Here is a 22,564-nt window from a genome sequence, read left to right on the forward strand (position 1 = left end):
ATATCCTGGCACGAATTGGGGGTTATTTCTGGCAGTTTGTTTAGCTACGGAGCTGCATCTCCCCCCTAATTAACAGCAGCAGACAGGGAAAAGATCCCCCCCCCGCAATCCACTGGCTTCATTTACTAATCAGTCTCATATGACTCATTCTAAATACGCAACCCTATTGTAGATGAGTGACAGCTCGGCTGGGGGGGGGGGGGGGGCTGTCGTCCCTTTAAAATCTGAATCTAAGGGTAATGATTTATCAAACTCTTATTATCAAGAAAATGTCAAAGGAAGGGCACCTTGCTCTGCGCTGACGCAAACTCACTCTTTCCCATAGAAGGTATAGAAGCTTCGCTGCTGACAGAGGCGACTTCACTCTAAGGCTGCAGGCTTTCGTCTAGCAACTGCGACTTTGTCTTTCCTCAATATGGTGAGTACTGAGTCTCTCCCTTGCACACAGGTATGGATATAACACCAGGATTGGGATTTAAAGGTAAAACAGCAGGGTAATGTATATTATAAACCGACTTTTCCCCCTATAGGTTCGAATTGATACTCAGCACTTGTCTCTAGTTCTATAGAGTTCTGGAGTTTGTGTGTAGCTTTGTAGCTTATAGTATAGGGTCCTGGATCTCCTCTGCAGCTTTTCATACCCACTGATCTGAGCGTAACTGTAGAGGGGCCGTAACCGAGTCGGAGTCGGACCCGGCAACATCCAATGCCTGAACCATAACTGCCCAGGGTCCGGAATGTCCTAAGCACTGGTATCGGACTATAACACCCAATTTACCTGCATACATTGTACCAATAGCCCTAAAGCCCTGGTGGGTTCTAAATGTCCCCTGTACTAGTAATGACTGTAACTCTAAAACCTATTGTAAAGATCCTAGATCCCTAATTCCCCCCGTACTACTAATGTGTATAGACCTTACCTGTACTAGTAATGACTGTAACTCTGAAACCTATTGTAAAGATCCTAGATCCCTAATTCCCCCCGTACTACTAATGTGTATAGATCTTACCTGTACTAGTAATGACTGTAACTCTAAAACCTATTATAAAGATCCTAGATCCCTAATTCCCCCCGTACTACTAATGTGTATAGATCTTACCTTTACTAGTAATGACTGTAACTCTGAAACCTATTGTAAAGATCCTAGATCCCTAATTCCCCCGTACTACTAATGTGTATAGATCTTACCTGTACTAGTAATGACTGTAACTCTGAAACCTATTGTAAAGGTCCTAGATCCCTAATTCCCCCCGTACTACTAATGTCTAGAGATCTTACCTGTACTAGTAATGACTGTAACTCTGAAACCTATTGTAAAGATCCTAGATCCCTAATTCCCTCTGTACTACTAATGTGTATAGATCTTACCTGTACTAGTAGCGGCTTTACTATGCAGTTACTCAGTTCCATATGTAATTTGAATGCCTATAGTTGTGACTATTAACCTACCCTCTTCTAGTAGTGGTTTTTATTCTAAGACAAACCTTTGGATACTAGTAATGTTTATATTCGTGACTATAACGATCCCAGGTTCAGAAGCTGCTATACACAAGTAATACTCAGAATTCACATTGTACCTATGCAGGGGGCTACTTCATGTTTGGATTAGTCAGTTTCATAGCCCTGTGTATAACTGTGAGGGGTCCGGGATCCATTTCCCACTAGTGATACTCAGAGACCCTAATGTGACTGTTTGGGGTCCTGAATCTGCATCGGTGATGTTGATAGTAACTAAGCAGGTGTTTTAATAATCTCTTTATGGATATTGTTACTATAGACTATAGTCCTGGTATGTAGTCCATCTGTCTTGGGTCCTAAACCTGCTATGAAGCATTAACTTCTTTAGAATTATCCAAGATCCTGACTCAAATCTGTAATAGGAATGTTCCTGACTGTAACTGTCCAGGGTCCTGAATCTCCCCTTGGTCAGTCGATCCCATTGCAATGAGACATAATGGAACTATCCAGGGTCCTGACTCTCCCCTTGGTCAGTCGATCTCATTGCAATGGGGCTTAATGGAACTATCCAGGGTCCTGACTCTCCCCTTGGTCAGTCGATCTCATTGCAATGGGGCTTAATGGAACTATCCAGGGTCCTGACTCTCCCCTTGGTCAGTCGATCCCATTGCAATGAGACATAATGGAACTATCCAGGATCCTGAATCTCCCCTTGGTCAGTCGATCCCATTGCAATGAGACATAATGGAACTATCCAGGATCCTGAAACTTCCCTACATCAGTCAGTACCATTGTAATGGGGGTTAATGAAACTATACAGGGACCTGAATCCCCCCTAGATCAGCGAACCCCATTTTATTGGCGCATAATAGAACTATCCGTGTACTGCAAATTATCAAGGTGTTTAATGTAAATGTTACTATGGGATGTGCAAGCAAATTTCTAAGGAAACTCTTATGCGCTCCCATTTAGCGCATCTATCATCTATCTATCTATCTATCTATCATCTATCTATCATCTATCTATCTATCATCTATCTATCTATCTATCTATCTATCTATCTATCTATCTATCTATCTATCTATCATCTATCTATCTATCTCTCTCTCTGTATCTATCTATCTATCTATCTATCATCTATCTATCTATCTATCTATATATCTATCTCTCTGTATCTATCTATCTATCTATCTATCTATCTATCTATCTATCTATATATCTATCTCTCTGTATCTATCTATCTATCTATCTATCATCTATCCATCCAGGGCTGGTTTCCAGAAGGGTCATGTAGGGTTTCTGACCCAGTTGCCCCGTTTATCAGTCCATTGTTTTTGCCCATTAGACACCGGTCCATATGTTATTCTCTGTAATTTAATATAAATTAAGTCAGACAATTAAATATCTATAATTCTTGGTCTTTCCCACCCTGGATATTACAGAAATAACGTCGTTTATGAGAACATGTAACGCAGCAAAATTCCCAATACCAACTAATTATATCGACTTAAACCCGCACAGCTACAGTACAGGCGCATTTATGTAGTTATTACATAGCCCGCAGTGACATGCCTTAGTACTTACCTGAGAGCCTACGATTTTGTTTGCCTTTGGGGATCTGAAGGGAAGAATTGGCTTTGTTTTACCCAGCAGATCCTCATTTTCCCTCCTACCCCCATGGAACTTGCACTGGGCTCTGCTGAATGACAGAAAGGAAATGGGGCGTAAAATTAAAGAATCTTTGTACAATAGAGTGGAAGGAGCCTCCAGCAGCCGTGATATGAAACCCAACCAGATTGGGGGATGTAATAGCGACAGGCAGGGCAACAATCTCTGCACATACAGGGCTGATTTCTGCTGGGGAGCCGACCCTGCTTATTGCATTGATGGGAGAAGGAATAGAGCTGGGACTGTGCCTTTAAATTCACCCACTCAGGGCTTTCTGGGCAGGCAGTGGGCAATGCCATGTTTGGTAACCTGATACAATGTAGGGCAATGGGTGCCAGCCTGCGGCCCTTCAGTTGTTGTTGGACTGCATCTTTTAGTCGGTAGTTGTAGATGGGATGCTGGGAAATGTAGTTCAGCAGCTGCTGGATAAACAATAGTGATCACCCAGGTGGCACTGCTTATTCCTAGTAGAGTGGCATTTTATATAAATGATAGGATATAGACACACAGACCCATTTGCTATCAGCGCATCCAATCGCAATGTATTGAATTAGCGCCTCAGTAATATTATTTTCCCTTTCTTGCAGGATTATGTGAATGTAATGGATGGAACTAAGAAGACAATGAACAGCCCAGAAGGTGCTGCCCCAGGACCCATAGGTGCCGCCGGGATTACAAGCCATACCCCTGATAATGACCTACCCTTACAAGCCTCTTCCAAACTGGCCAGATTGTCCCAATCTACTTCTAACGACAGCAAATTTGCCGCAGCAGAGGAACCCAAAGCCTGCGATCTTGAGCGATCCAGAATCGGGGGGTCTTGTAAAATGACTACCCCGGGGCACAGTAATTTTGTGCTTAAGAGGGATTCTGTGGAGGGTTGCCCAGCCAAGAATACGTCTATGGCAGACAGCAATGGGCAGACCAACCCCCTGCACTGTAGGATTGTGCCCCTCCAGAGTGCCGAGGGGGAGACCAACCAGGGATTTGGGAAGAATTCACTGGAACAGAATAATGCCAAGGGCGGCTGGGTGCCCAGTCAGAGCACGGTGGTACTGGGCACAGATGGAAACACGTCTGTTTTCCCAGGGACTCTAAATGGGGTAAGTTTTCCTTTTTTGGGTATAACCTGAGTAATTGGGGGGGGGGGGGTGTTGTTTATGGAGGTCTGTGGATACTGTTGCGCCTAAACTGGAGCCCTTGTACTACTGTAGATTGCAACGTTGTAGTGAGAAGATAAAATCGTAACTACTGTAGATTGGATACGTGTAGGGAGAAGTCCACAATGTGATTGATGTAGATTGGAAGCGTGTAGGGAGAAGTCAGCATTGAAACAGCAGTATATTGGGATAGTGAATGGGGGAAGATACATGATTGCTGCTGTAGATCAGATCTGTGTAGGTGGCATGTAAGGCAATATTATACCTTCTGTACATTGGATACAGGTAGGGAGAACGTAACGTTGACATTACCGCAGGTCGCAACTGTGCGGATCGAAAGCAAGCGGCGTATTTAATTAATTGATGTAGATTGGGTGCGATCTGTAAGACGGTATCATTGCAGCTGCTTTGGGTTGGAATTGTGTGGAGTTGGTGACATTGGAACTGGAGTGAGAATGTGAGTGTGAGTGAGTGTGAGAGTGTGAGTGAGTGTGAGTGTGTGTGTGAGTGTGAGTGTGTGTGTGTGGGGGGGCTATATAATTGCTGCAGATAAAACCATTGTAACCAGACTGGAACCCTGTAGGGAGAAAATTGTATCGTATCTGTATAATTGAATCGTGTAACGGGTTTGATTGCTCTGTTACGACCCACAAGGCAACACTGTAACTACTGTGATTAGAAATGATAGGATTTACCAGGGTGGGGGGAGAGGGTAACTTAACCCCTAATGTAGGGAGGGAGCTGGGGGGGGGGGGGGTCACTTACATTGCACCCAATTTAGACTAAAGCCTTTAAAAAGTTGGTTGGCAACATGTGTAGTAATGTCGGCCGGTCCCTTCCAAGGAACTGATTAGTATAATGAATTCCTCACCTTCCCCGAACCGCCAGCCTATAGGTTAATAGCGCCAAACACACCAATGTATCATTGGGAATATGTACTAAACATGTTCTACTCATCACTCCCTGCGCCTCATAATGCAGAGCCCCCCGATATCCCAGTTACCCTACAGAGCAAGTAGAGCAGGCAGAAATGCATTTATTTGTTTCAACTGCTCGCACTCTGTGTGGGGAAAACACACTCATATATCTATCATCTATCTATCTATCATCTATCTATCTATCTATCTATCTATCTATCTATCTATCATCTATCTATCTATCTATCATCTATCTATCTATCTATCTATCTATCTATCTATCTATCATCTATGTATCAATCTATCTATAATCTATGTATCTATCTATCTATCTATCTATCTATCTATCTATCTATCTATGTATCAATCTATGTATGTATGTATCTATCTATCTATCTATCTATTTATGTATCTATCATCTATCAATCTATCTATCAATCTATCAATCATCTATCTATCTATCTATCTATCTATGTATCAATCTATGTATGTATGTATGTATCTATGTATCTATCTATCTATATATCTATCTATTATCTATCTATCTATCTATCTATCTATCTATCTATCTATCTATCTATCTATCCATCCATCCATCTATCTATCTATCTATCTATCTATCTATCTATCTATCTATCTATCTATCTATCTATAATCTATCTATCATCTATCTATCTATCTATCTATCTATAATCTATCTATCATCTATCTATCTATCTATCTATCTATCTATCTATCTATCTATCTATCTATCTATCATCTATCATCTCTCTCTCTCTCTCTCTCTCTCTCTCTCATCTATCTATCTATCTATCTATCTATCTATCTATCATCTATCATCTCTCTCTCTCTCTCTATCTATCTACCTAGCTATATCTATCATTTATTTCAGCTATCATCTAATCTTTATATCCAATTTATCCGTCTGTTTGCCAATATATATATATATATGTCCAACTGTCTGTCTGTATGTCTGTCTCCCTGCCTGTCTAAAATCTCTATCTCCTTATTATATTTCTGTGACCCCACAGGCAGTGAGCCAGTTGTGTAGTGAAACAGTATTGAGGTGCCAGTAGCCCCCCATGTTGGCTGCCAGTCAGGGAGAGAGAAGCCTGAGGCCCCTGCAGATTCCCCTTTATTACAGATCTGTCTGTGAGTCGGAGCGGCTCCCTGTGGGGTCTGACAGGCTCTGGGCTGCGGGACATAAGCATATGTACTAATGTATTTAGCGATACAGCAGGGAAGCAGCGATACATATGAAATCCCTATTGTTCCCCTGCGCCCGAATTCAATGTGATGATTTCCTTAAGCAAAGTCCATTGGGTTTTATATTTATTTATAATATTAATCATATAGTGTATTACCCATTGCCTCTTATCCTGCTGGTTCCGACTACTCCCCTGGTACCAAGTCAGTGTTATATTGAGCTCAATGTTGTTATAATGTAAATGAAACCCTACCCAGTTACCCCTACTTGCAATGCATTATGGGAAGCACCAATGGCCCCTACATGGGATATCTGAACCCTACAAACCTATTTGCCCAGGTCTCTTTCCATCTGCAAAGAAAACCCCAAATCTGCTGTTGATCAGAAGTCAAATAAAGTGATATTTTAAACTAAATTCAATTAAATTCAATCCGATTTCTACCCCTCAGGGCCAGGGGGCTGCTGGGAGTTTTGCTGATATTAATATTGTGTTGCATGAGCGCTGGGAATGCTGGGTAAATGAAGGGCGGACCTACTCTGGGGGGAGGGGGAGGATTATGTTTGGGTACAAGGACAACTAACTGGGTCAGTAAAGGTTTGGATCAACAGTTCATTTGTTTCTCCCCTTTTAGGATGAAGAAGGAGATGAAAACAAAGCCAGGGGCAACTGGTCAAGCAAACTGGACTTCATCCTGTCTATGGTGGGCTATGCAGTGGGTCTGGGCAATGTGTGGAGATTCCCATATCTGGCTTTTAAAAATGGTGGAGGTATGATAATAATATTAATATAATCATCTGAGTATCACTCATGTATTATAAGGCATAATGTACCCCCTACTGTAAATGATAAGGATATTAGCAGTCACTGAGGGGTTCTGTGCCCCCCATATAAAGGCACAAGGCTGCAGGCTGAGTTATACAGGGAACTCTGAGTATCACTCATGTATTATAAGGGATAATGTACCCCCTACTGTAAATGATAAGGATATTAGCAGTCACTGAGGGGTTCTGTGCCCCCCATATAAAGGCACAAGGCTGCAGGCTGAGTTATACAGGGAACTCTGAGTATCACTCATGTATTATAAGGCATAATGTACCCCCTACTGTAAATGATAAGGATATTAGCAGTCACTGAGGGGTTCTGTGCCCCCCATATAAAGGCACAAGGCTGCAGGCTGAGTTATACAGGGAACTCTGAGTATCACTCATGTATTATAAGGGATAATGTACCCCCTACTGTAAATGATAAGGATATTAGCAGTCACTGAGGGGTTCTGTGCCCCCCATATAAAGGCACAAGGCTGCAGGCTGAGTTATACAGGGAACTCTGAGTATCACTCATGTATTATAAGGGATAATGTACCCCCTACTGTAAATGATAAGGATATTAGCAGTCACTGAGGGGTTCTGTGCCCCCCATATAAAGGCACAAGGCTGCAGGCTGAGTTATACAGGGAACTCTGAGTATCACTCATGTATTATAAGGGATAATGTACCCCCTACTGTAAATGATAAGGATATTAGCAGTCACTGAGGGGTTCTGTGCCCCCCATATAAAGGCACAAGGCTGCAGGCTGAGTTATACAGGGAACTCTGAGTATCACTCATGTATTATAAGGGATAATGTACCCCCTACTGTAAATGATAAGGATATTAGCAGTCACTGAGGGGTTCTGTGCCCCCCATATAAAGGCACAAGGCTGCAGGCTGAGTTATACAGGGAACTCTGAGTATCACTCATGTATTATAAGGGATAATGTACCCCCTACTGTAAATGATAAGGATATTAGCAGTCACTGAGGGGTTCTGTTACCATATATAGCATATCCTAATACCTAATATCCTTATAATGTAAGGGATTTTTTATTAATTGTTTTATACAGGTTCCTGAGGCCCAATTGACATCAGCACTAATAACAGTGGTACAGATATTGTTATATATTCATATTTATTCCTCTGTTATCCTTCTGTGAAGGAGACATGGGGGGACATATATTTGTAAATTTTAATTAGGTAATCGCTTATTATATCAGTTGGGTTTCTGAAGTTTTAATTGCATGTATTGCTATTTATATTTACTGTTGTTTGTTAATTACAGATATTATTGCTGGATAAACTCTCCTAAATATCAACCGTTTTGATATTAAATACCATAATATAATTGCCAGTAACAAAGTTAATTAACTATATCTGGTTACTGATTATTAATTGGTTTCTATGACGGTTTGACTGCATTTATATCTACATAAACACCAGCTCAGTAATGTGTAATAATTGCACCGACAATACACTAACAAAAGCAAAAAAGTCGCAAAATACTTCAGTTAATTGCCATTTTCTTAAATAATTCATTTATCGATGTATATTCATTTTAAATTAAGAATTCCTGGTGCAAATCAGAACGAACGATTTACGATAAAGCGTTTAAAATGTCATTTATTTGATATTATGGGATGCAAGAACACGTAAAGGTATTTGGGTTTGATTCAAATAGTAAATAAGTTTAATTCTGAGCAGTAAATATATGGAGATAAGTGTGGGACTAAATACGTTTTTTCTCTTCTATTCTGTAGCAATTACAGATTGTGCCCGATTTAATTCTTTTAGATTAGGACGATACGGGTCGTTGAGTTTTATTCGATCTGCCTGCTGGGGCAGTTCTGTATATAAGCCCCCTATCTACTAATAGCGATAATTACGATTTTCTGGATCTCACATAACCCCAGCCTCTCTATTAAAGATTGTTTCGTTTGATTGGCTACGAATTCCCACCTACAATATTAAAAGCGGCCGGTGAAGTGGATCCTGGTCGTGTACGACAACATGCGACATATGTACGCTCAAACCGGCAGCTGTCACCATATTTCTAAAAGGCCCAAATGTCAGAATTGACACCAGAGCAGGAAATTAGCCTTGAACCCCTCACACTAACACCAAACGTCTCCAAAATCAGGGCAATAATTGCAAAACGTCTATTATAATCGCACAATTGAATCGTTCATTGGATTCCCATACTAATGTGGGATACACAACTGCAATAAATGTATTTAACTCATTTCTTATCTCTTATAACTGGAATGAATGAAGAAAAAAACCCACTCATATTGTGTCTGTGTATAAATTCTTGTATTTCCAACTGAACCGTCCGAGTCACATCTGCTGCAATTGCACATTTAGCTTCAAATCAATTTTAATTAACTGCGACAATTCAATGGATTTCTCGTTCTGCGGTTTCTAAGAATCGCTCAGTAGGTGCACAAAGACACACATTACACACACACATACACACACCAGGTCTTTTTTTATTTTTTTTTATTAAAGAAAAGCAGAATTGCCCCCAGGATTTAATGAATGATTTGCTCAGTACTAAATATCAATAGGCTGCAATGGGAAATAACGCGGTTGTCGCGTTAAGGAAATTTCCCTTTCTTGCCCTTACCTTGTCTCTCCGTTGCCTCCCCAGGTGCTTTCCTCATCCCCTATCTTACTATGCTGGCACTGGCAGGGTTGCCTATCTTCTATATGGAGGTTGCCCTTGGGCAATTTGCCAGTCAGGGTCCAATCTCGGTGTGGAAAGCCATTCCAGCCCTGCAAGGTGAGTATAAGTTCGGTAACTGGTACCAACCTGGTCTCTTCACTGGTTCTGGTTTAATAAATGTCTTATTGTAGATAAAGAGATAGATGTGATACTACTTAGCTGGGCCCTTCCTCAGGTGGCCCCAATTTGTACCCCTCTAGTCACCTGGCCCCCTACCAACAACTACAATGGAGCGCCAATAAAAAAATGCTCCATACACAGGTGATCAGATTTAATACCCTCCCACTCTCTGCAAGCCCCACCTACTTTGGGACAGCTGACTAGAGTACCCCTGTACCCCAGATAGCTGCATTGTGGGGCTCATGGGTTGGTCCACTTACCCACACTTATTATAAGGTTTCCTTCTCTAATTCTACAGTTACATTAACTTCATCATTAGGTTGGAACAAGTAATTCATTTTTTCTTCCTTCAACCCAAATTCTATCTCTGGTCCTATTTTTCTTGTCTCCTCCTACTCCCTTCACCTTCTATTGGACTGGTTTCTCCATTATTGTGCCCTCTTCCTTGGACCAAATGACATGAATGCTCTGTGTTCTAGGTTACACAAGTGGGATGTGTGCTAGATAACTCTTCAGTTTATTTGAGCAAGGTTTAAAAGCTTATGCTGTTCTTTATCCCTGCAATTGGTTTTCATTATTTTTTTTATAGTTTTTAAATGATTTGCCTTCTTCTTCTGCCTCTTCCCACCTATCAAATGGGGGTCACTGACCCCGGCAGCCAAACCCTATTGCTCTGTGAGGCTCCAGTTTTATTGTTATTGTTACTTTATATTCCATATCTTTCTATTCAGCCCCTCCCATATTCATATTCCCATCTCTTGTTTAAACCACTGCCTGGTTGCTAAGGTAAATAAGACCCTAGCAACCTGATAGCTAATAAAATACCAAATGAAGAGTTGCTGAACATAAAGCTAAATAATTGGAAAACCATAAAAAATGAAGACCAATTGCAAGTTGTTTCAGAATATCAATGTCTACATCATATTAAAAGTGAATTTTAAAGGTGAACTACCCATTTATTGACCCCTTGGGGGAGCCAAACAATGGTCAGGGGCAACTAGGATAGGATTTGGGGAGCGTCTACAAAGTTCCCACACTGGATATTGTTGGAAAGTTATAGAAGAGTGACGGTAAGGGGGATAATTGCTGTATTTCTAGCCTTGTTATGTTGGACCCCAAAGTGTAGCCCCTTTAAAAAAATCTATTGGACTTCAAAATATTCTGGATTTATTTTGGTTGAGAAGAAGAGGAGATTTGAACCTCTGAGCATCTGGTGCTTTATTGTAGCAGCAAGGAGCTCAATAAGGGTTTGTATTGGGGTTTGATCTACTGTTCCCCCTGGGAACCAGGTCACATGTGATTGGGTCAGACTTCTATCTGAGCTTAGAACATCCATCTTGGTCTCTTCTTCAAGAACCCAACATTTAGATCCAATCTCAAACCCATAAGTGGGATAGTTACCTTGATAAAGAAGTTGCAACATTGTGAGTATGAGACAATTCGTGATCTCAGACTTGGCCTCTGTAAAAGTTCATATTCTGCCTAATGTTCCAAGTTGGTCTAAGCTTTATGTTCTACAGACTTCCCTTCTAGTGTTCATACGCTTTCTGACCACTGTACCATGCACTTTCTGACCTCAGTGATATGTTGTATGTTTTTATTGATGTTCCGGGTTCCTCATGTTTTATGACTTGTGTTAGATTCAAAATGTCCCTCATCAATGTGCTACAGTAGGTTCCTTGTGTCTGTTCTAGGTTCCTCAATGCTCTGCAGTCTTTAAATCTTATGTGTTCTGCTGAGTTCCTTGTGCTTTCTAACCACAGTGCCAGGTCTCATGTGTTATATGACCTTTGTCCTGGTTTATGTTCTCACTGACGTATGTTAGTAGCCATGTGATATCACATGTTAGTAGCCATGTGTTTTCTTATCTGTGTGCTAGACCTTAGGCTTCCTGATCTATATTGTATCTTCTTTGTAGCTTGTAAGCTAGGTTAAAGCTCCATTTCTGTGCTATATATGGATGTTCTCATTTGGCAATGTTCTAGGTTTTGCATGTTCTCTTATGATTGTATCAGATTCCATGTGCTTTCTTGTCCCAGGTCCTGCATACATGAGTTCTCTGCATACTATGTTAGGTTCTAGACACCTTCTGACACTTGTGTACCATTCCATGTGCTGTCTGACACCTCCTCAAGTCCCTGTGTGCTTTTTGACCTCCATATTTGATTGATGTACAATATGACCCGTGTGCTAGGTTCTATATGGTGTCCAACTGCTGTATTTTGTTCCATGGGATTTCCGGCTCCTGTGTAAGTTTTCCAACTGGAAATTCCATGAGTTATGTGGATTGTATCTGTGATTTAAGTGAAGTATGTGTTCTCTGGCTTCCATGGAAGGTTACAAGCACTTGTGTTCTAGGTTCTAGATGCTTTCTAAACCACGTCCAGAGTTCTATGTTCATGCTCCATGTAGTATGTGTGCTGCTATGGTTCCTAAACTTCCACATCAGCTTCCACGTCCTTTCTGATTCTCATCCTAATGCTCCACGTGCCCTCTTACCCCTCCCATTGGTTCCAGGACCATGGAGCCAGGATCCATCTCCCTGACTGAACTGGGCAGTCTATGGTTTCTTTCCTGTGCTCTTGGTTTATTGGTTTATTGTATGTTCTTGGGGTTGTGTTCATGTATGTGGCCTTGTAGATAGTGGGGGTCATTGATAAAGACTGGGCAAATTTGCACCCAGCTAGTAACCCATGGCAACCAATCAGGTATTTGCTTTCATTGCTCAACCTGCAGCTTGATGAAAAAGGCTAATCTCTGATTGGTTGCTATGGGTTACTGCCCAGGTGCAAATTTGCCCAGTGTTTTTAAAGGAGCCCCACTGGCTGAGAAACTTGGGTTCCATAGGACCCCACAGGGACATGGCCATTCTCTTACAAACATACAAGGTCCCATATATTTTTCAGATGACCATAGGGGGTTCCACTCTGCCCGGCCCATCTTTGTTTGATAATCCATATTGTTCATTGACCAAAGTTGTCCTAAATCTCAGTCTGGAAAACGACCAAGGGCTTTAGCAAAAAGTCGCCAAGACAAAAAAAGTCACTGCAAGAAATCGCGCATTGACTTTAATGCATTTGGAGTGAGAAAAAAAACGCATTGCCCCTCCCCCTGCTTGAGTTACAGACTCCCTGCCCCTGTAAGCTTCCATCAGAGTGTTCTAGCCCCACCCACTGCTTGAGTTACAGACTCCCTGCCCCTCCCCCTGTAAGCTTCCATCAGTGTTCTAGTCCCACCCACTGCTTGAGTTACAGACTCCCTGCCCCTCCCCCTGTAAGCTTCCATCAGAGTGTTCTAGCCCCACCCACTGCTTGAGTTACAGACTCCCTGCCCCTCCCCCTGTACGCTTCCATCAAAGTGTTCTAGCCCCACCCACTGCTTGAGTTACAGACTCCCTGTCCCTCCCCCTGTAAGCTTCCATCAGAGTGTTCTAGTCCCACCCACTGCTTGAGTTACTGACTCCCTGCCCCTCCCCCTGTAAGCTGCCATCAGAGTCCCCATCTGTTTAAAGAATGCTGGAAGTTGGGGGGCAAGTTTGGGGGCAACAGATTTTTACGTACCATAAACCGTCACTTCCATTGACTTATATAGGAAAGGCCTGATGGTGCTTTACTCTGTCTTTACCAGTTTAACCATCGTATCTGTCTCTCCCCAGGCTGTGGGATCGCCATGCTGATCATTTCCGTCCTCATCGCCATTTACTATAATATCATCATGTGCTACACGATATTCTACCTATTCGCTTCCCTCGTGTCTGTACTGCCCTGGGCGTCATGCACTAACCCCTGGAACACTCCGGACTGTAAGGATAAGGACAGACTCATGTTGGGTAAGTTTAATGTCAGGATAATATAACTTGTGCCATGTCCCAGTACAGTATGGGGGCGGAGCTTATTGTGTGCCCAGAACAACATTCCTTCTCTGTATATTTGTATTTATACATATGGGTAGGAGGTGCCATAGTGTTTCCCTTAGACAGTACAGTATGGGGGCGGAGCTTATTGTGTGCCCAGAACATTCCTTCTCTGTATATTTGTATTTATACATATGGGTAGGGGGTGCCATAGTGTTTCCCTTAGACAGTACAGTATGGGGGTACAGCTTATTGTGTGCCCAGAACATTCCTTCTCTGTATATTTGTATTTATACATATGGGTAGGGGGTGCCATAGTGTTTCCCTTAGACAGTACAGTATGGGGGTACAGCTTATTGTGTGCCCAGAACATTCCTTCTCTGTATTTATACATATGGGTAGGGGGTGCCATAGTGTTTCCCTTAGACAGTACAGTATGGGGGTTCAGCTTATTGTGTGCCCAGAACATTCCTTCTCTGTATATTTGTATTTATACATATGGGTAGGGGGTGCCATAGTGTTTCCCTTAGACAGTACAGTATGGGGGTTCAGCTTATTGTGTGCCCAGAACATTCCTTCTCTGTATATTTGTATTTATACATATGGGTAGGGGGTGCCATAGTGTTTCCCTTAGACAGTACAGTATGGGGGCACAGCTTATTGTGTGCCCAGAACATTCCTTCTCTGTATATTTGTATTTATACATATGGGTAGGGGGTGCCATAGTGTTTCCCTTAGACAGTACAGTATGGGGGTAAAGCTTATTGTGTGCCCAGAACATTCCTTCTCTGTATATTTGTATTTATACATATGGGTAGGGGGTGCCATAGTGTTTCCCTTAGACAGTACAGTATGGGGGTAAAGCTTATTGTGTGCCCAGAACATTCCTTCTCTGTATATTTGTATTTATACATATGGGTAGGGGGTGCCATAGTGTTTCCCTTAGACAGTACAGTATGGGGGTTCAGCTTATTGTGTGCCCAGAACATTCCTTCTCTGTATATTTGTATTTATACATATGGGTAGGGGTGCCATAGTGTTTCCCTTAGACAGTACAGGATGGGGGCACAGCTTATTGTGTGCCCAGAACATTCCTTCTCTGTATATTTGTATTTATACATATGGGTAGGGGGTGCCATAGTGTTTCCCTTAGACAGTACAGTATGGGGGTAAAGCTTATTGTGTGCCCAGAACATTCCTTCTCTGTATATTTGTATTTATACATATGGGTAGGGGGTGCCATAGTGTTTCCCTTAGACAGTACAGTATGGGGGTTCAGCTTATTGTGTGCCCAGAACATTCCTTCTCTGTATATTTGTATTTATATATATGGGTAGGGGGTGCCATAGTGTTTCCCTTAGACAGTACAGTATGGGGGTACAGCTTATTGTGTGCCCAGAACATTCCTTCTCTGTATATTTGTATTTATACATATGGGTAGGGGGTGCCATAGTGTTTCCCTTAGACAGTACAGTATGGGGGTACAGCTTATTGTGTGCCCAGAACATTCCTTCTCTGTATATTTGTATTTATACATATGGGTAGGGGGTGCCATAGTGTTTCCCTTAGACAGTACAGTATGGGGGTACAGCTTATTGTGTGCCCAGAACATTCCTTCTCTGTATATTTGTATTTATACATATGGGTAGGGGGTGCCATAGTGTTTCCCTTAGACAGTACAGTATGGGGGTACAGCTTATTGTGTGCCCAGAACATTCCTTCTCTGTATTTATACATATGGGTAGGGGGTGCCATAGTGTTTCCCTTAGACAGTACAGTATGGGGGTACAGCTTATTGTGTGCCCAGAACATTCCTTCTCTGTATTTATACATATGGGTAGGGGGTGCCATAGTGTTTCCCTTAGACAGTACAGTATGGGGGTACAGCTTATTGTGTGCCTAGAACATTCCTTCTCTGTATATTTGTATTTATACATATGGGTAGGAGGTGCCATAGTGTTTCCCTTAGACAGTACAGTATGGGGGTACAGCTTATTGTGTGCCTAGAACATTCCTTCTCTGTATATTTGTATTTATACATATGGGTAGGGGGTGCCATAGTGTTTCCCTTAGACAGTACAGTATGGGGGTACAGCTTATTGTGTGCCTAGAACATTCCTTCTCTGTATATTTGTATTTATACATATGGGTAGGAGGTGCCATAGTGTTTCCCTTAGACAGTACAGTATGGGGGTACAGCTTATTGTGTGCCCAGAACATTCCTTCTCTGTATATTTGTATTTATACATATGGGTAGGGGGTGCCATAGTGTTTCCCTTAGACAGTACAGTATGGGGGGTACAGCTTATTGTGTGCCCAGAACATTCCTTCTCTGTATATTTGTATTTATACATATGGGTAGGGGGTGCCATAGTGTTTCCCTTAGACAGTACAGTATGGGGGTACAGCTTATTGTGTGCCCAGAACATTCCTTCTTTCAGTATGGAATATATTTGAACGCAAGAGCTGGCAGTTACTATAATGCAAAACCTTATATTGTATGATGCTGCGGAACATGTTGACACAATAATAATAATAATTACAGTAATATTTCGGCAGTTAAATTCATAGTGGAGAAACAATCAGTCCTTATTGACGTCGCTTTTCATTGCAGACAATAGAACTGGTGGGAGGGGGGGGTTTGGGTGGGAGGGGGGGGGGAGTGGCACTTGATTGATGTTTCATAGAAATGGGTTAATGGCCAGTGAATGATTCCCCTTTCTGATTATTATTATACAACAGCCCATAATTACATGATTATTTGGGCACTCGGCTGTGGCAGACACAATCTCAGCTACAGGCCCTGGGTGCCCCCTAGTGGCAGGGAGAGGGGTTACAGGCGGCAGTTGATACAGAGACAATGGAGTTGGTGCAGTGCAGCAGATTTAATGTCTTTCTGTAGAAGAGTAAAATCTCCCTCCATCTGTCGGATTCCTCTCGCCCTCGGCTACAATCATTACCGGTTGGATAACATTTATTTTCCATCCCAGACCTTCCTTAAACCTATAAGGAACATCAAAAATGAAATATATTCATTACAATTGCCATTTTAGCTCATTATACCCCATAGTTGGTATAATTTGTATCCTATTAGTAGGTTGTATCTGTTGTGTATATAAACCATATACTGTAGTTGTGAAACTGCAACTTTAAACCCATGTAGAGGGAATGCTGGGAGCTGTAGTTCAACTACCACCATTGACTGTTGAGAGTCTCCAGGCCTGGGCTGTGGCTGGGGGAGCTCAGGGCGCACAATGCGGCACTACTTGCCCTTGATTGGCCGACCTTGTGGCAGAATGACTGCACTGCAGCAGTTTTTTCCATGGCTCAGAACAGGATTGAGGACCCCCGAGAGATTCCCGGGACGCGGATTCTCATTCGTTCGGCCCATTCACCCCGATAAATGTGTCTCTAACGAAGCCCCAACTCTGGGAAAAAAAATCCTTTATCCTAAACTTGATTCGAAGTTAATTCAAAGTTGGAAAGAAGAATAAACAATTGGGTTTAAAGGGGAAGTTAACCCCAAATCTGTTTATTCCATAGTGAAAAAAAATGTCACTTTTCAGTATTTAAATGTAATTGTTATTGAAATCAGTGAACATTGCACTGTTGGTTCCGACTACTGAAGGAATAGAGCAGAAGGCTGTCACCTTTGGGATTGGTTACTATTGGCTAATAAAAATTGAAGTGAAGATTCTAATGCTTTGATTGGCTACAGGTTGGTCTTGACCAAGGAATGTAAATGTGCTGGGATTGGCCAACACTGGTATTGTTCTGATTGGCTACAGGCTGGTCTTGACCAAAGAATGTAAATGTGTTGGGATTGGCCAACACTAGTATTGTTCTGATTGGCTACAGGTTGGTTTTGGCCAAAGAATGTAAATGTGTTGGGATTGGCCATACACTAATCTGGTATTGTTCTGATTGGCTACAGGTTGGTCTTGACCAAAGAATGTAAATGTATTGGGATTGGCCAACACTGGTATTGTTCTGATTGGCTACAGGTTGGTCTTGACCAAAGAATGTAAATGTGTTGGGATTGGCCGTACGCTAATCTGGTATTGTTCTGATTGGCTACAGGTTAGTCTTGACCAAAGAATGTAATTGTGCTGGGATTGGCCAACACTGGTATTGTTCTGATTGGCTACAGGCTGGTCTTGGCCAAAGAATGTAAATGTGTTGGGATTGGTCAACACTGGTATTGTTCTGATTGACTACAGGCTGGTCTTGGCCAAAGAATGTAAATGTGTTGGGATTGGTCAACACTGGTATTGTTCTGATTGGCTACAGGTTGGTCTTGGCCAAAGAATGTAAATGTGTTCGGATTGGCCAACACTGGTATTGTTCTGATTGGCTACAGGTTGGTCTTGACCAAAGAATATAAATGTGCTGGGATTGGCCATACACTAATCTGGTATTGTTCTGATTGGCTACAGGTTGGTCTTGACCAAAGAATGTAAATGTGCTGGGATTGGCCATACACTAATCTGGTATTGTTTTGATTGGCTACAGGTTGGTCTTGACCAAAGAATGGAAATGTGCTGGGATTGGCCAACACTGGTATTGTTCTGATTGGCTACAGGTTGGTCTTGACCAAAGAATGGAAATGTGCTGGGATTGGCCATACGCTAATCTGGTATTGTTCTGATTGGCTACAGGTTGGTCTTGGCCAAAGAATGTAAATGTGTTGGGATTGGCCAACACTGGTATTGTTCTGATTGGCTACAGGTTGGTCTTGACCAAAGAATGTAAATGTGCTGGGATTGGCCATACACTAATCTGGTATTGTTCTGATTGGCTACAGGCTGGTCTTGACCAAAGAATGTAAATGTATTGGGATTGGCCAACACTGGTATTGTTCTGATTGGCTACAGGCTGGTCTTGGCCAAAGAATGTAAATGTGTTGGGATTGGTCAACACTGGTATTGTTCTGATTGGCTACAGGCTGGTCTTGGCCAAAGAATGTAAATGTGTTCGGATTGGCCAACACTGGTATTGTTCTGATTGGCTACAGGTTGGTCTTGGCCAAAGAATGTAAATGTGTTCGGATTGGCCAACACTGGTATTGTTCTGATTGGCTACAGGTTGGTCTTGACCAAAGAATATAAATGTGCTGGGATTGGCCATACACTAATCTGGTATTGTTCTGATTGGCTACAGGTTGGTCTTGACCAAAGAATGTAAATGTGCTGGGATTGGCCATACACTAATCTGGTATTGTTCTGATTGGCTACAGGTTGGTCTTGACCAAAGAATGTAAATGTGCTGGGATTGGCCATACACTAATCTGGTATTGTTCTGATTGGCTACAGGTTGGTCTTGACCAAAGAATGTAAATGTGCTGGGATTGGCCAACACTGGTATTGTTCTGATTGGCTACAGGTTGGTCTTGACCAAAGAATGTAAATGTGCTGGGATTGGCCATACGCTAATCTGGTATTGTTCTGATTGGCTACAGGTTGGTCTTGGCCAAAGAATGTAAATGTGTTGGGATTGGCCAACACTGGTATTGTTCTGATTGGCTACAGGTTGGTCTTGGCCAAAGAATGTAAATGTGTTGGGATTGGCCAACACTGGTATTGTTCTGATTGGCTACAGGTTGGTCTTGACCAAAGAATATAAATGTGCTGGGATTGGCCATACACTAATCTGGTATTGTTCTGATTGGCTACAGGTTGGTCTTGACCAAAGAATGTAAATGTGCTGGGATTGGCCATACACTAATCTGGTATTGTTCTGATTGGCTACAGGTTGGTCTTGACCAAAGAATGTAAATGTGCTGGGATTGGCCATACACTAATCTGGTATTGTTCTGATTGGCTACAGGTTGGTCTTGACCAAAGAATGTAAATGTGCTGGGATTGGCCAACACTGGTATTGTTCTGATTGGCTACAGGTTGGTCTTGACCAAAGAATGTAAATGTGCTGGGATTGGCCATACGCTAATCTGGTATTGTTCTGATTGGCTACAGGTTGGTCTTGGCCAAAGAATGTAAATGTGTTGGGATTGGCCAACACTGGTATTGTTCTGATTGGCTACAGGTTGGTCTTGGCCAAAGAATGTAAATGTGTTGGGATTGGCCAACACTGGTATTGTTCTGATTGGCTACAGGTTGGTCTTGACCAAAGAATATAAATGTGCTGGAACTGGCCATACACTAATCTGGTATTGTTCTGATTGGCTATAGGTTGGTCTTGACCAAAGAATGTAAATGTACTGGGATTGGCCATACACTAATCTGGTATTGTTCTGATTGGCTACAGGCTGGTCTTGACCAGAGAATATAATTATGCTGGGATCAGCTATAGGCTAATAATTAACTGAGAAAAAGGAAAGTCTTAGTCTTTTCTTTCCTCCTCTCTAACTATAATTTCCTGCCGATTGAGGCCAGTCAGATGAAATGACCAGCAGGTGGCGCTATTGCGCAGTTCATTATATGAGCAGTGTAAGAAGTTCTGATGGTTAAGGGGAAATGCTGGGAATTCTCATTGATTTCTTTCTTCCAACAGATTCCTGTATCATTGGTTCCCAACCCAACATTCACATCAAGAACAGCACCTTCTGTATGACTGCCTACCCCAACCTGACTCTGGTCAACTTCACCAGCCATGCCAACAAGTCCTTCGTCAGCGGGAGTGAGGAGTACTTCAAGTTAGTACTGATCTCTATATACGTATACAGCCCGGCTCCTTGAATGAGAAACAGCCTCAATTTTCCAGTTTGTAAATTTTTGAGTTTTTTCTACTTCGAAAAACTCCAAAGTTTTCTTATTTTTTTAAAAAAATTCAAAAATGAAAACGAATTTGGGAAAAAAAACTTTGAAAATCTCAAATTGGAAAAAATGGCTTGAATTTTGCCTATGACAAATCCCATTGACTTCTACATAAACATCGTGAGCTTTTACATTGGAGTTTTTGGATATTTTGCACTTGATAGATATCGAGTAGGGATGCACCAAACCCACTTTTTGGGGTTCGGCCTAAACCCCAAACCCACCCTGATGGGTTCTGCCAAATCTCGGACCAAATCCTAATTAGAATTGGGAAGGGTTAAAAGTTGCCATGCGGCAAAAATCCACCCCCCCCAGGGGGGTCCCCCCCCCCCGGGACCATCGATTCGGCTGAAACCAAATCCATCAAAACACACAAAAAAAGTTCAATTAGGGCCTTAATCTCGAACCGAATCCAGGATTCATTGCATCCCTAATATCGAGTGTTCAAGTTTTTGAACCATAATTCGAATACTGGGAGATTTAGTGCAAAAAAAAATCAAATCGGGAAAATTTTTAAAATTTGAACGTTGATTAATCAACACCTGGGAGTCCAATGAAAAAGTCCATGTATTGATAAATCTCATAGGGAGTGATTTACCAATGTTCAAATTCACATTTTTTCCACGATTCAAAAACTTTCGGTATTCAAATGGTTCCTCGAATGTTCGATATTTATTAATTTATTTATTAAAAAAAATCCAAAAACTCGAATGTAAAACTTCGACATGTAAAAGCTTTTTGAGCGTATGTAGAAGTCAACGGGAAACTTCTAGGCAAAATTCAAGCCATTTTTTAATTCAGATTCAAGTTTTTTTCCAGTTCACAAATTTGAGTTATTCGAGAATTTTATCAAGTTTTTGATATTCAGAATTTTTTAATAAATAAGCAACTATTTGAGCAAATTGTTGAGTTTATTAGAAAAAAAACCCCGAAAACAAACTCGGAAAATGATAAATAAGCCCAATAATCTTTAAATTGTAGCAAAAATGTGATATTTCCAAGGCTTTGGACTGGGGGACCCATGGGCATTTGGGGGGTGCAATAGATTTTTATGGGTTCCTTGTTCTTATCAGGAGCCAATGGGGGATTCTGATGCCCATTGAGGGAAAGTAGAAGCAATCATTCATATGCAGGAACCCCAGAGCTAATGGATATTCACATCTCCTAGGGGGAGATTTATCAACATTTGAGTGTGATTTTTTTCATGATTTGATCTTTTTGTACTAAAAAAACTTGAATTTAAATTATGTTTCAAAAACTCGAATGTCTGGTATTTATTAAGGTCAAAAAACCCCAAAAACTTGATGAAAAAACTTGCCATCTAAAAGCTTGGGAGTTTCTATAGAAGCCAATGGGAGTTGTCATAGGCAACGTCGTGCCATATTTGCTCGATTTTTTGGAGTTTTTTGAGTTTGTAAAAACAAAAAATTCCAGGTATTCGAGTTTTTTATTAGAACGAGTTTTCCTTATTGATAAATAAATGGGCATTTGATAATCGAGTTTATTCGGTTTAGAAGATCGAACTTGAACTCGAAAGTTGATAAATACACCCACTGATCTATTAATCTTTTTTTGAATTTGGATGCTCTTCGTTCGTCCCGCAGGTACAATATGCTGAAGATTTCCGCCGGTATTGAGTATCCAGGCGAGATCCGGTGGCCCCTGGCCATTTGCCTTTTCTTGGCTTGGACCATTGTCTATGCCTCTCTGGCCAAAGGGATCAAGTCATCAGGAAAAGTAAGAGAATTTCCAATTCTGCTACAAAGCGACACCTACAGTCCCATGAACATGTGTTTAATGATAAAATCCGATACATTGTGGTTTCTTGATGGGACCCATATGTCCTGTTTAACTGAAAGCCTGGGGGGG

The 22,564-nt window shown here is 41.7% G+C and overlaps 1 protein-coding gene across 1 annotated transcript in view; it reads left to right on the forward strand.

The window, feature by feature from the left end:
* Positions 1 to 271: 271 nt before the first annotated feature.
* Positions 272 to 22,564, forward strand: part of slc6a5 (solute carrier family 6 member 5) — a 58,739-nt gene continuing 36,446 nt past the window's right edge. Inside the window, exons 1-7 of the mRNA XM_031900388.1 lie at positions 272 to 418; positions 3,715 to 4,230; positions 7,044 to 7,179; positions 9,875 to 10,006; positions 13,725 to 13,898; positions 20,433 to 20,574; positions 22,300 to 22,432. Of these exons, the coding sequence (XP_031756248.1) occupies positions 416 to 418; positions 3,715 to 4,230; positions 7,044 to 7,179; positions 9,875 to 10,006; positions 13,725 to 13,898; positions 20,433 to 20,574; positions 22,300 to 22,432 (1,236 nt within the window). The 5' untranslated portion in view covers positions 272 to 415. The remainder of the gene's footprint in view (positions 419 to 3,714; positions 4,231 to 7,043; positions 7,180 to 9,874; positions 10,007 to 13,724; positions 13,899 to 20,432; positions 20,575 to 22,299; positions 22,433 to 22,564) is intronic.

The sequence above is a fragment of the Xenopus tropicalis genome, chromosome 4 (assembly GCF_000004195.4).
Source record: "Xenopus tropicalis strain Nigerian chromosome 4, UCB_Xtro_10.0, whole genome shotgun sequence".
Classification (NCBI taxonomy): Eukaryota; Metazoa; Chordata; class Amphibia; order Anura; family Pipidae; genus Xenopus; species Xenopus tropicalis.